The 14505-nt window shown below is 38.4% G+C and overlaps 1 protein-coding gene across 2 annotated transcripts in view; it reads left to right on the top strand.

The window, feature by feature from the left end:
- Positions 1–14505, top strand: part of Txk (TXK tyrosine kinase) — a 58992-nt gene that overhangs the window by 30028 nt on the left and 14459 nt on the right. For both annotated transcript variants that reach the window (XM_008837715.3, XM_017799251.2), the window contains 3 exons: positions 5251–5325; positions 7909–8080; positions 13832–14048. In XM_008837715.3, coding sequence (XP_008835937.1) covers positions 5251–5325; positions 7909–8080; positions 13832–14048 — 464 coding nt within the window. The remainder of the gene's footprint in view (positions 1–5250; positions 5326–7908; positions 8081–13831; positions 14049–14505) is intronic.

Below are 14505 nucleotides of genomic sequence, written 5' to 3'. Positions count from 1 at the left end.
TAATAACACTCAGATCTCCATTTCATTTTAAAATATACCGTTTCTTGCAGAAAGACTCATTGTTAACACAAAAGGTTAAAAACTCATTCAATTTTATGTCTTACAGGGTTTATACTGAGTACAATATTATATAACTGTATTAATTCAACTGTAAACCTAAAATTTTACAGGCAGTTTTGTAAGAGATGCATCTTAGCTCTGGAAATTGTTATTGAATATGTCAATGCTGTTGTAATGAAATGCTTCTTCTAATTATGTGATTATTAAATAAATACTTTAAAAACAAGTTTAGAGAGAACAGTCTATAGGCCAATTTTTTAAAAAAGCATATATCCTCACATACTTTTATGTATACAGGAAATTCTGTGAAAACAGACAATAACTTTTCAAAAAATAAGATTATAGTAGATTACTATTAATATCTTCCTCTGAGAACTGAGGCAGAATTATGGATACATATTTTCTTCTTTAAAAATTTTAGATTTTGTTTATGTATATGAGTGTATTGTCTGCATTTATGTAAATGCACCACGTGCATGCAATGCCTGAAGAGGCCAAAAGAAAACATTGGAGCCCCTGGAACTGTAGTTATGGATGGTTGTTAGCTGCCATGTGGGTGCTGGGAACAGAACTCAGGTTTCTTACAAGAGCCGTCAGTGCTCTTAACCTCTGAGCAATCTCTCCAGCCCCACTTATTTTCTTCCTTACAGATAATTTTAAAGTTTGATAGTTTTTATTATAATGCAGATATAGTTCATATACTCTATAAAATGCTATGAAGATAATTTTAAAAATAAAATACTATATTAAACAAGAGAAGGCCTGAAAAAAATGAATTGAAAATGTGGAACTGTTTATTAGAGAGAAAAGGAAATTGGAGATAAATTAAAAAAGAAAGACAGGTGATAAAGATAAAGGGAAAGTAAGCCGGAAATAGTTGACCATCAATAATTCAGTGGGGCTCAGATCCTGTTCTAGATGCTTCTGCAGTACTTATGTACTCATCTAATCTTTGGAGGAATCCTAGGAGATAGAAGCTGTTGATATCTCTGACAGATGAGGAGACTGAGGCACAAATTATGAGGTCACTTGCTCAATGTCACATGAATAATCAGCGTCTATTTTGAAGTTTGAGCCCTTTAAAGGTTTTGAACCTGCTGGGGGCCACTGAACCCCCTGGCTCTAGAGACTGCACTCAATGGCTACTCCATCCTCAGAAAGAAGTAACTCATATCTTGAGGGTTCAGTTTTAGAACTGTCTATGAATCATAACACATAATTATTTAATCTCCTTGATAATTTTAACCCGTGACAGTTTATCTCCTTATAAGAAGTAAGGCCAGGCTGGAGAGATTGCTCAGCAGTTAAGAACACTGCTTCTTCTTGCAAAAGACCTGGGTTTGAATCCCAGCACCCACATGGCAGCTAACAACTGTCTGTAATTCCAATTCCAGGGGATTCAACACCCTCTTCTGTCCTCTGAGGACATTGCATGACATGGGTGCACTTACATACATGCAGGCAATACACGCATACACATAAAATAAAAATAATAAAATATTTTTTAAAAGGCCAGTGCAAAGTGAGCAACAGACCTTTTTCTGTCACAGAGACATTGGCCATCACTCATCCATCCATTAGTAGCAATTCTCAGGATGAAAAAACACTTGGCAAATAAAAACTTTAAAGTTAGAAGAAAGTTTGGGGTCTTAAAATTCCTCTTGCATCCTTTATTTGGCTAAATGCTTTATAGAGATTCAACTAGAGCAAGGCTCTAACCTCAACTACATCTTCAAAGTTGCTGGGAAATCTTTCCTGTTCTCAACGTTTTGGCCATTCCCCTCAAGACCATTCCCCCCATATTGTGTACTTCCTGAAGAACTCGGGGGTCTCCAAGAAGGAGCTTCCTCCACCCGCCATGCTGTCTCATGGTCTTTCCCGCTAACCAGAGCAAAGCCCTGCCTGGCTCTTGTTCTGGTTTCTTTTCTCCTGAGGCAAGGTCACAGTCTGCTCTCCCAGACAGCTCCTCTGTCTCTTTTGACTCTCCCTTCAGCCTACATACGTGATTAAGACTTTTGTTATTCTAACAACAAAAACAAAACCTTCTTTTGAACTTCTTTCTTTTAGAGATCAACTTTTTTTTGGGGGAGGGTCTTATTTGAGACAGGGTCTCCCTATAGCCCCAGCTGTCCTGGAACTTACTATGTAGACCAGGCTGGCCTTGAACTCACAGAGATCCGCCTGCCTCTGCCTCCCGAGTGCTGGGATTAAAAGCCTGCGACTGAGTAGAGATCACTCTTTTAAGTCATAATTTGAGGGAAAAAACGGTGTGCACACCCACTGTCTAATTGCCCACTTTGCACTTCTCAAGCAAGTCCAATCTAGCTTCTGCCTCACAGCTCCACAGTGTACCAGTGACCCTTCTCTGGGCACTGGTGGTGCTGTGTCCTTGTGTCCTCGAGTTCAGATCCTCTCTGCCACCTTGGGCAGTGCCATTTGTTGAACTCCCCTGCTCCCTAGGTGTTTTGACATCTTGGTCTTCTGACTCAGACCATTCCTTATGTGTCTTCCCATCAGGTTACTGTATTTTTTTAAGAACTGATATTTACAGGAATCCATTTCTGGCCACTTTTCTTCTTACCCCAGTGTTCTAGTTTGCTTTCAATTGTGGTGACAAAACACTTTGACCAGTACCGACTTGGGGAGGAAAGGGTTTGTTTGCTTACATCTCCTGGGTCACGGTTCATCTCTAAGGGAGCCCAAGGTAGGAACTCAGGGTAGGAACCTGGAGGCAGGAGCAGAAGCACAGGCCATGGAGGAACGCTGCTTACTGGCTTGCTCCCTAGCTTGTGTACAATCTGGCTTCCTATACAACACAGGACCACCTGCCTAGAAGTGGCATTGCCCACAGTGGGCTGAACCCTCCCACATTACTCAGTAATCAAGAACATGCCCCACAGACATGACCAAAGGCCAGTGGAGGCAATTCCACAGCTGAGGCTCCCTCTACCCACGTGTGTCTAGTTGACAACCGGAGCTATCCACTAACCAGCACACCCAGGCTTCTCGTTTTTGCATAGTTCTACCTGGGATGCTGAGCCTGGAACTGGATATTTTAAAAGGAAAGTAATATTATTACCTTCCAAGCCTATTCTTCTTCCTGTTATTTATTGCACTTAATAGCATCCAACCAATTAAAGGGGCTGCAAGCATAGGAGTTAAGCATACATTTCTATTCTCTTTAACAATTAACCTATTATCTAGTGCAATCAGTTACATATCCTAAATCTGTTTGCTGTAGACCTCTGTCTCTCCCCTCCTGTTAGTACTGTCCTGAGGGCAATCTACAGAGGCCCTTCAGTGCTCTCATTGTCTCCAAAGTTTGTTTCCCTTCAATCCACTGCTGTGCTAGTGCCAATGGTCCATTAAAAATGAACACACGAAGACTTCATTCTCTTGTTTTCCTCTCTTCCCATCCCACTGTAAAGATGCTCTCTGACATGGCTTACAAGCCCATCAGAAGCAGAACAATGCTCATGTCTTCCTACTTCCTGCTTCTAGTTCAAGTGCCTGTCTTAGTGCTTCACACCTCTTGTATGCCTTATCTCTGCCTATGATGTCCTTCTGAGCTTTTTCTCACAGGTTAAGTCCATTTATCATATTCATGGCAGGTGTCACTTCCTCCCAAAAGACAGAATCACATGTGATTGCTGCTTTCTCTGTGTCCCAGAGAGCCCATGTGTTTCTTTAGCATAGGGTTTATTTATTTTTAGAAGAAATTTATTTATTTTTACTTTTCTATGTGTATGAGTGTTTTTGCCTGCATGTATGTAAGTGCATCCCTGTGGTGCAATGCCCACAGAGGCCAGAAGAGGGCGTCAGATCCTTTGGAACTGGAGTTACAGATGATTGTTAACTACCACGTGGGTGCTGGGAACTTAACCTGTGTCTTCTGCAAGAGCAGCCAGTGCTCTTAATCACTGAGCCATCTCTCTAGCCTGGGCTTATTTCTTTTGCATTAGAATGGTTTGTCTCTTCTTATGTTTCCTCACTGAGGTAGAGCTTCCTGTAGGTGGAATCATCTTATTTGTTTTGGATCTGCTGGGATCTTTGGGATCTACCTGGAAGAGAATGCTGAATATCATAGGTACTTAATACATCCTGCTCTTATACTAGCTGAGCGTGTTTCCTGGTCTTCTGCAAGAACAACCAGTGATCTTAACCACTGAGCCATCTCTCCAGCCTGCATTTTTCTTTTTAATATTTTATTATTTTTATTTTATGTGTATGAGTGTATTGCCTACATGTAGGTAGGTGCAGCTGTGTCATACAATGCCTGTAGAGAGCAGAAAAGGTGTTGATTCCTTTGGAACTGGAGTTACAGATGGTTATTAGCTTCCATGTGGGTGCTGGGAATCAAACCCAGGTCTTCTGCAAGAGCAGCCTTAACTGCTCAGTGCTCTTACCCATTGAACCATCTCTCCATGTCCATATTTGTATTTCTTTATCACTAGAATGTGGAGTCTGTGCAAGCAGAGACCATCAACATCTTATTCACCACTGTCCCCTAACATTGCAATAGGACATGGTGCAATTAGGCTTTCAATAAGTAGTAATTGAAGAAATAAATAATGAATGTTTATTGATCAATTAAAGTTGGTTATCTAGAATTCTGCATCTTGACCCTATCATATGAAGTCTCTTTCATTCTACCATGCTATTTTCGAAAATAAACTACTTCTATTGGGTGGTCAGTTTGATGTGTAGCTTTTGAATATCCCATTTTACTATGAAGGTAAAATTTGGGCAAATGTGTACAAATCTATGTTCAAGAAAATATAGCATATTTTATCATAATGAAATCTTAGAAATAATTTTAACATCTGTTTATAGTCATGGGTATATATAAATGACATTCTTAGTGTGAAAAACTTAAAACTTTGTATTTATGTAGACTATATTAAATGTATATATGCTTTCATTTATGCAAAAGTAGTAACAATTCACCCTGGATGGTGAGATTTTATGGAATTTTTTGTTAACTTTATACTTTCTTGTGGACTTTAATTTGTGTACAACGAACATATATTATGAGCAATGGTTTTCAATTATAAACACAAGATTAGAGTACCACGCAGAATAAATTGTTATGCCTAATTATTTAAAGACATGTGTTGTCTTCTAGCATATTTAACTCTTTCTCCCATGCTAGTATCTGAGCTTGATACACTCATTTTTCTTTCTTCCTAGGTCTCATGTCCCGACTCCGCTATCCAGTTGGGCTGCTGGGCAGCTGTTTACCAGCCACAGCTGGTTTCAGCTATGGTAAAGTACACATATGTGCTGAGGGAAGACATTTATCCATCAGGAAACACCACACAGATGCTTTAAATTCTCAGTTCACCTGAAACATCTATTTAAATATATCTTTTCAAAACTGAAATCTCCAACTGGAGATGCTTAAATAATCCATCTCATAAGAGCAATTTGAACTTGGAGGCCATGTTTTGGTTTGATGTCACATTTCACGCTACATAATTTTCCTCCTTTTGATAAATAGCAATTCCTTTTCTCTGAATATTTAGGGTGTTGCTCTCTGGTTACAAGGGTTGCTGGGAAATGACTCTCTAAGAGAAGCTACCCCAAAGGAATGTCAAATGTTTCCTCTTCACCCGTGTTCAAATAGAATTGGCAATCTTTGATTCAAATAATTTTCTAGCAAATGTGCTTATTTGCAAGGCTGTGAGAATCAGGAAATCTTGTTTCCTAATTTGGTGAAATTTTATTCTCTTAAATTTCTCTCATTAGTAGGACTTGAATATGTTGAAAAAAAAAACCAGTGACAATTATATTGTATAAAAAATTGACTGTGGGCTGGGGAGATGACTCAGTGGTTAAGAGCATTGGCTACTCTTGCAGAAGACCCAGGTTCAGTTCCTAGCACCCACATGGAGGCTAACAACTGTCTGTAACACCAGTTCTGGGGGATCTGACACCCTCTTCTGACTTCCATGAGCATTGCATGGTACGGGTGCATTTGTATGCATACAGGCAAAACACTCAAACATATTAACTAAAAAAAAAACAAATAAAATGTAAAAGAATGTGATTCAGGATCTTGTTAGTTTAAGCAGGTTGGAAAGGTGACTTCAGGGTTTATGGGTATCCCTGTTATTCCTCCATCTGATAGACACTATATGTAAGAAGTTCTACAGTTAGCAATTTAGTTAATTGCTCTTTAATTTCTTTAAAAGTTCTACTTTTTGTAACATTCAAAACAGTTTTACCCTGTTTTGAGCACTTTAGGTAATGGACTCTCTTGTGTCTGATGTCTTCCTGTCCTTATTTCACCTTTAATTTCATGTGTGCTGTTGGTGTGGCTGGCTCATCTTCACTGTGCTGCAGTGCTGCAGTGCAGAACTGTCTGCTGCTTTAGGCAGTCTTTAGGGCTGTTACTCATTTTTAGGTATTATGAATAACATCGTTCGTTACGAACATTCTTGTGTGTGTTTGGATGAACTTCCATGCACATTTATGCTCCAGCTATATTTACCATAGAGGAGACTTGTTGGCTCATAGGCTCTATACATGTTGAGGTCTATTAGACAGAATCAGTTTTCTAAGGAGTATATACAAATTACAGTCCCACCAACAATGTACAACCACATCAACTCCTCCATACTTTTGCTAAGCATTTTCTTAAACATTTTAGCCAATCTGGAGATTATGTGGTGTTATCTCATTATGGTTTAAATTTTGATCCCTAAATTGTTTTGGCTACCTTTTAATAGGTGTAGTGGTCATTTGGAGATTCTTCTTATGACTGAATATTCATCCTTTTTGCCCTTCAAATCTAGGGTATATCCATTTTCTGACTGATTTATTCTTATTTTGAATAGGTAGTCTTTATTGGTTATATGTTTCAGAAATGCCTTTCTCAGTCTGTGTCTTGCCTTTTCACTTAAAAAATGGGTGTTTTTGATGAACAGATACAATTATGAGCTGCAGTTTATCAATATTTTCCTTTGTGGTCATAGTCTATCAATTAATTCTATGCCATTGCCAAGGTCATCAATATATTCCCTCATGTCACTTTAAAACATCCTTTGTATTACAGGGGGCAGCATCTTCCCACTGCGGGAGTGTGTGGGGGTGGGGGTGGGGAGGGGCTCATTAGCTTTAACAGTTCGGCCAAGTGCATTATTCTAAAGTTCCAGCAGATGGTGGTGTTGCTGTATAAAAAGTAGGTGCCAAAAAGTTATGCTTTGACAGATTCAAGGGAATTATTTTATAGAACAGTTCTCATTTTCTTCCTGATTTATTTATGAGAAATGAGAAATTTACAGCAACACAGATTTTTAGACACATATACTTTCACATACTCTTAGATATATTTGGATTAGAGTTCTGACGGTGGACAGGGTTAGTAGATGAACTGATTAGACTTTTCTTTTCCAAGGAGATTATACACCAAGGCAGGACAGCTTCTTAGAGGGAGAGTGTGAAGAACAGCAAGAATTGAAACAGGAAAGGGAAATATCCTGACTTCGTCTGGTTCACTAGTTTTACACCACAATGCAAACAGACTGGGAACATGCATGTTTTAGGTCCCAGACCTAGTTTTGGTCAAATTTGTTTAGAAGGGCACAGAGATGTGTTTCATATGACATACTTTGATAGTCATCATTTGTTATATATTCCTCTCTCCAAGCAAGTAAATCTTTTAAAACTTGATGCATTACGCATTCAGGCCACAATGAGAGTGCTGAAAATAATTACAGATTCTCATCTGCTGTTTTTAACCTCTATATAAAACAAGGAGATGGGACTAGACAAATCCCAAGACTTTTCTAGTTATATTTTAGCATTCTTTCTTCTATTTGTAACATGAGTGGTTTATTTTTCTAGAAAAGTGGGAGATAGATCCATCTGAGTTGGCTTTTGTCAAGAAGATCGGAAGTGGTCAGTTTGGGGTAGTCCACTTAGGGGAATGGCGAGCACATGTCCAGGTCGCCATCAAGGCCCTCAACCAAGGCTCCATGTCAGAAGAGGATTTCATAGAAGAGGCCAAAGTGATGATGTGAGTATAAGCCACCCCAAATAAATATGACCCAATACCTGAGGTCATAGACAGAGCATGAACTTTGGAGTCCGGCACACCTAGATCTGTGTCACAACTCTGCCTAAGAGGGTTGTGTAATCCAGGAAAATTATTTAACCTCTGTATGGCCTGAGTGGATTATTTCACTTTCCAATCTTCAAAGACCTTAACCTATTAAAATTGGGAATAATTGTACCTATATCACAGGATCAGTCTGAGAGTTAAGTGAAATGATTGACAGATGAGACAAAGAAGTATATTCTTTTCAACTCAGAATAGATACTTATGAAGTGTTATTTGTTTGGTGTTTTTTTTTTCCTTTCTCTTCCCAGAACCAAAAGTGTTGTTTTGTTTTGTTTTTTGGTCTTTTTGAGACAATGTCTCTCTGTGGCCCCCAGCTGGCTTGGAACTTACGGTGTAGACCAGGCTGGCCTTGATTTTTCAGAGATCTACCTGCCTCTGCTCTCAGAATGCTGGGATTAAAGACATGGGCGTCCACACCTGGGTAAGAGTGATCATCTTTTGAAAGGGCAACCCCTAGTGGTCAAAAGAGTTGTTTTTTTGTTTTTTGTTTTTTTAATGGTATGGGTAAAGTATTTGCTTTCACAAAATTTAAGAATTCTGGACATAAGAAAAGAAGTGGCTCTTTCTAGATCATTGTACAATGTTCTTAATACAAACAGTTTTCCAGGATGGCATTTTGATTCGATTGAAACTGTGGTTGTGGTTTATGACTATAATCTAGGCTGGCCAGGACAATAATTTGACACAGTTCAAATCAATATTCTGTAAACATTTATTGAACCTTTATTTAGAAGAGTTACAAGGCTATGAAGAAGGAAAATCCAGGTGGCCTCGTTTCAACTGTACTCTATTGTCTAGAGCAATTTAGTTCTGTCCCAAACTTGCAGACCCCAATAGGAAACAAAATAAAGACTAGACAACACCCAGAAGTGATGAACTGGACCCATTCTCCTTGGATGGCAGATCAATTATGTCTTTGGGAGTTTTTAAGCTCATACTTCAAATATCCTATCAAAATATCTTGTCTATCCAATTTCAACAGAATGCATCTCGATGGAAGTTATGATAAACATAATTTTCCAGGGACATCAGCTTCCTAATGATCTTCTTATAACAGAAGCAGCAGTTTACTGACCTATGCTTCTACATCCATCTGATCAAGGTTTCCTGCATCTGAAGTACAATACTTCTGTGTTTTGGCTTAAATAAGTCTAATAGCAAAAGAATGAATAGGAGACTTGTGACTCCTTATTGAATGAGATGTCTTGATGATGAGGGTCTTCTTGAAAGTCCAGCCTGGCAGGGAAAGGGACTTAGTACCTCTAAGGATGTTTGTTGTGAAGCTATTTCCGTGGAAGGAAATATTCTCTCTTGTTTATAAGACTCAGGAAGCTAAGGAAACTTTTAAGGCTCAGGAAACTCAGAAAGTTACAAAATCTACAAGCCTTCTTCCCAAGGTTATAAAATTCTTTGCGATTTTTATAAAATTTATGCGATTCTTTCCTGGGGAGCTGACTCCAAATTGTGCAGGGATCTCCAGGGATGTATTTTTTTTCAAATTTTATTATTTTTATTTTATGTGTATGCATATATTTCCTGCATGTAGGTAAGTGCACCCATGTCATGCAATGCCTGCATTGGTCAGAAGAGGCTGTCGGATCCCCTGGAACTGGAATTGTGGACAATTGTTAGCTGCCATGTGGGTGCTGGGATTTGAACTCAGGTCTTCTGTAAGAACAGCCAGTGTTCTTAACCACTGAGCCATCTCTCCAGCCCTGGGATTTTCTTTTTTTTTTTTTTTTGGTGAGTTATCACCCATGCTGGAATGATCGTTCCATGATGTAGCTGGTTTTGAGTCACCCACGCTACTCTAAGTACCCCATAATCACTGGTTCACCAAGCTAGATTTGGGTGGAATTGTTCCTTTGTTCTTTTGTCAGTGCCCTATCTGGGGTAAACAGACATTTGTTCATGTCTTCCCAGCAAAAGTCTCTTGGAAAAGTTATTTTGAGGACGATGGAACATGTACGGAATGTTGAGAATAGAAACGGCTCCTGGCGGTTTCTTTAAGTAGAAATGAATGGCTTATTTTAAGTCAATTCAGATGGACATGTGTTCTTGAGTTTAACATAACTATCTTTTTCCTTGATATTTGAAAGCAAGGTGGTAAAAGCTCCATTCTACATTCTATGCCCCATACTCATCTTTAACTAGCTGGCATGTATTGAGCAGGGCTCTGCATGTGTCATTGCATTCTGAAGCTGTGCCAGTTTCTCTTCTTCCAGAAGGTCTTTGCTGATTACTCTGTTTAAATTGGTACACTCATCCCCAACGTGGTCTCTTGGCCCTACTACATTAACAAATTTTGCATTGATATCACCTTATGCCAAGACTAGTTACTGCTATGAAGTTTCATATGTATTTATTTTGTTTCTCCCATATTAGAATGTGAACTACATAATAATAGAGCCATTGATTTATATCTGTCATTCACCTTGGTGAGTGCTCGATACAATGACTAGCCTATAGTCGGAAAACATTTATGAATAAAGGAATCCTTACCACAATTCTAGATGCTAGGGTCTAAGATTTCAATTTTATAGTTGAGAGAAAGGAAATCTAGGAAGCTTACCTACTTTGTACTTCCACAATTAGAGTTTCTAACTGAAATCAGAACCTTGAAATGTCTGGGCTCTCTAACACAGGAAACAACAAACATTCAAGAGACTTTTGTATGCTGAATCTTATGGTAGATGTCATAGCTGTTATCAAAACCTGTGTAGATTAAAAACTGTACCATGTTCTCCATCATCATATGGAAGGATATTGTGTGTATTGGGTCGTGTCTTCCAGGGTTTCCAGAGCTAAGGACTATTTAGAGGAATGAAAAAACCAGTCTCTTCCCTTTATATAACATGTTTACATAAAATCCCATAAATCTTCAATTTTTACCTTTATACTCTTACCTTGGTTTATACTGTGTGTCATATGTTCATGAACACGACCTCATTGAATCTCCACTGGAAGCTAGGAGCCCACTTTTTATCATTCCATTTTACAACGAAAAACACCAGAGCTTAGACGATTTTAAAAGTTGCTTCTGATCAAGGAACCAAGAGTAGTAGAAAAACCTTGACGGAGCTCAGCAGTTTGGATCAGGAATCCTACAGCCTCCTTATGTTATTAAAGCCCTGTACTGCCTGTAACGGAGCCTTTGTTTTGGTTGTTCAACTGTTGGTGAACAGAAAGGAGGAAAATGTAATATTTTTGTAAGTATGTTATTGAAAGCAATGTACTATACAGGGATTACAAACCAGTAACATATAATAAAACATATATAGGCACATCTAATTTTACTAAGAGTTTTAAACAGCTAATAATTTTTAAAAATATTTTTTATTATTTTTTATGTGTATCTGTGTATTGCCTGCTTGTAGGTAAGTGCACCCTGTTGTGCAATGCCCACTGAGGACAGAAAAGACTGTTGGATCCCCTGGAACTGGAGTTATGGACAGTTGTTAGCTGCCATGTGGGTGCTGGGATTCGAACCTGGTGCAAGAACAGTCAGTGTTCTTAACCACCGTGCTATCTCTCTAGTGATGAATATGACAGGTGTGGCCCCTACTGTCAAGGAGCTCTGTGTTCAAAGGCTCCAGAGAGGGATAGGGAGGAAGGCAGGTGGCAAATCAGGAAATATAGGAGTGATGCAACTGCAGAAAGAAAGTGCCCAGACTGCAGCCAGGAAGTTGTGACAGGAACAAGGATCAGGAGTCAATTACATTGGACGGTCAGGGAAGATTGGAAACGCTTGATCTGGTTTGTATTTTATATGGGTTGTACTGTCTGCTTGGTAGAGAATGATTTCTGGGAATCCAAAGTGGAGTGGGAGGGTCAGTGGAAGTCACTGCAGTGAGTGATCCAGGCAGAAGATGATGGTAGATGTGATGAAGGCAGAAATGGGAAGAAAAAGTAGTTTCAGGGTGTGGTTTTGAGATAACGTATTGAGATACTAATAAATGGAGTGCAGCAGATAGTTGGGGGAATCAGGGAAACTGATGACTCTGTAGTATTGAAGTTCATGGTTAGGTTCCATTTATGAGGGTGGAAAATTGAATAGATTTTGAGGAAAATCAAGAACTCAGTTTTGGACATGTTGAATATGAGAAGCCTATTAGAAGATCAGAAGTGACTAAGTAGTCAGGTAAATGTGTGGGTTCACGAGAAAGGTCAAGGTGGAGGGCATGAATTTGAGAATGGTCCCCAGAGATGATATTGAAAACCATGAAACATGATTCTATTACCAAGGGATGAGGAAGAATTAGAGGACCACAGGAAGAGGCTACAAAGGGTTTGAAAATACTTAAATGGCAAATCCAAAGGAATATGACATTTGTCCTACAAGAAATTGTGTGCATGTCTCTAAACTGAGGAATAATACGTGTTAAGAGGTACTAAGGCTGCAGCAAACACACACAGTTTTCTACTTGCACGTCTCTATGGCTATGGGAGTGTGCTTGTCTTATTTGTTCAATGAACCACATGGGAAGCTTTATTTGTTTTTGCCTTGTGTCTCATGGAGAGTTGTCTTTTTTGGATAGATTTTTACCAGGAGTCTTATTAAGCAGATGCAGTACAATGTTTTAATTCTCAAATGCTTCTGTGTAGGTTTGGAGCTGGATTTCTAATAGTGTGTAAGAGTTTCATTCTGGGACTTGCTTTCCTGACATTATCCCACACATATGCAAATTGCATTTCTTAACTGAAAGTATAGTTTATGAACTTGAAAGGTAAATCAGACAAACTATATATAATATATATCCATATCATAATATATATTCAGACACACAATGCAAATTAAAGTAATATTTGAGTTCCCTGAATGCCTCTTGTTCCTATTAATTGGAGTGTTTTCATTAATTTTATGGTAATATGTCTGTAACCACTACATATATATTTTTTAAGGTAAGTAATTTTCCCATGCCACTAATTTTATTTTACCTTTATGATTGAAGGGTATTTCTGGGGTACTTTTCATGGTATTTCTGACTAACAGAATTGCTTAATTAGAACTTTTTTTCATAGTGGCCAGTGCCATAAAAGGCATTTAGAGATTGAATGGTACAGTCCACAGAAAACCAATAAATGTGTGAAGCCTAGATTACTAAAACTTTGTGATTATAATTTAATAGAAAACATTCAAGCTCTGTGTGATCACCAAATACACAAAATGGCTTCATGCTAGTAAATGATTTTTAGTCTCCAGATTTAGCTAACATTTTACTTTTAAATGATTTTACTCTTTACAATCCATGTTCTTTTTATGCCCACCAATCACTCTTTCCTCCAGGCTGCCTGTTTGGAATTTTCCATGTAAAGGCTATAGTTAGGAATATTGGAATTCAAAGAACACAAACTCTTGAGACCTGGGGCAGGAGAATCAATAATGAAGAAGCAAAAGCTGACAGCCAGAAAGAAGAAAATGAAACTGCTCACAAGTAGCATATGATGCAGTATTCCATATCCAGGACTTTGGATGTGCTGCTCAAACTCCTGACCCTATGTTTTCAGTGAATAAAGCGGAAAAAAAAATGCTAGGCTTTCTTGGTGGTTGGGTTGATGTTTATCTTATCTTGAATATGAAAATGATGTATTACTGCTTTAAGATGCAAAACTGATCCTGCTCACCGGTGTGGTTTTCTTCAACAGGAAACTGTCACATTCAAGGCTAGTTCAGCTTTATGGGGTGTGTATACAGCAGAAGCCCCTCTATATTGTGACTGAGTTTATGGAAAACGGCTGCCTGCTTAACTATCTCAGGGACAGAAGAGGAAAGCTTAGGAAGGAATTGCTACTGAGTGTGTGCCAGGACATATGTGAAGGAATGGAGTACTTGGAGAGGAACTGCTTTATCCACAGAGATTTGGTAAGTCTGCTACAAATTCACTTACTGTTTCACACTCTATATCCAGATTCAGAAGGGTATGGCAGTTGCTTTCAGTGCTTTGAAGAATGTACTTTCAGCTTAATTTTTAAAAATTTAATAACCACATGATTAGAAGAAACATTTCATTACAGCTTTAACACATTCAGTAACAATTTCCAGAGCAAGGATACATCTCTTTCAAAAGTGGCTGTAAATATTTAGGTTCACAGTTGAATTAATATAGTTATAAAATATTGAACTCACTATAAACCCTGTAAGATATAAAATTGAATGAGTTTTTTTAACCTTTAAAGATCTCCATTTCATTTTAAAATATGCTGTTTCCTACATTTTTAATGCTACTAATGCTTAGATGTTTGCACATGTGTCTTTAATCTCTATGTATCTGATTATTACTAGACACAGTTGGTTACACTTGGCTCTTTGGCACCTGAGT

The sequence above is a fragment of the Nannospalax galili genome, unplaced genomic scaffold (assembly GCF_000622305.1).
Source record: "Nannospalax galili isolate Female #2095 unplaced genomic scaffold, S.galili_v1.0 scaffold318, whole genome shotgun sequence".
Lineage (NCBI taxonomy): Eukaryota > Metazoa > Chordata > Mammalia > Rodentia > Spalacidae > Nannospalax > Nannospalax galili.
Note: the sequence above shows the minus strand (reverse complement) of the source record. Positions and strands in the feature narration are given on the sequence as shown.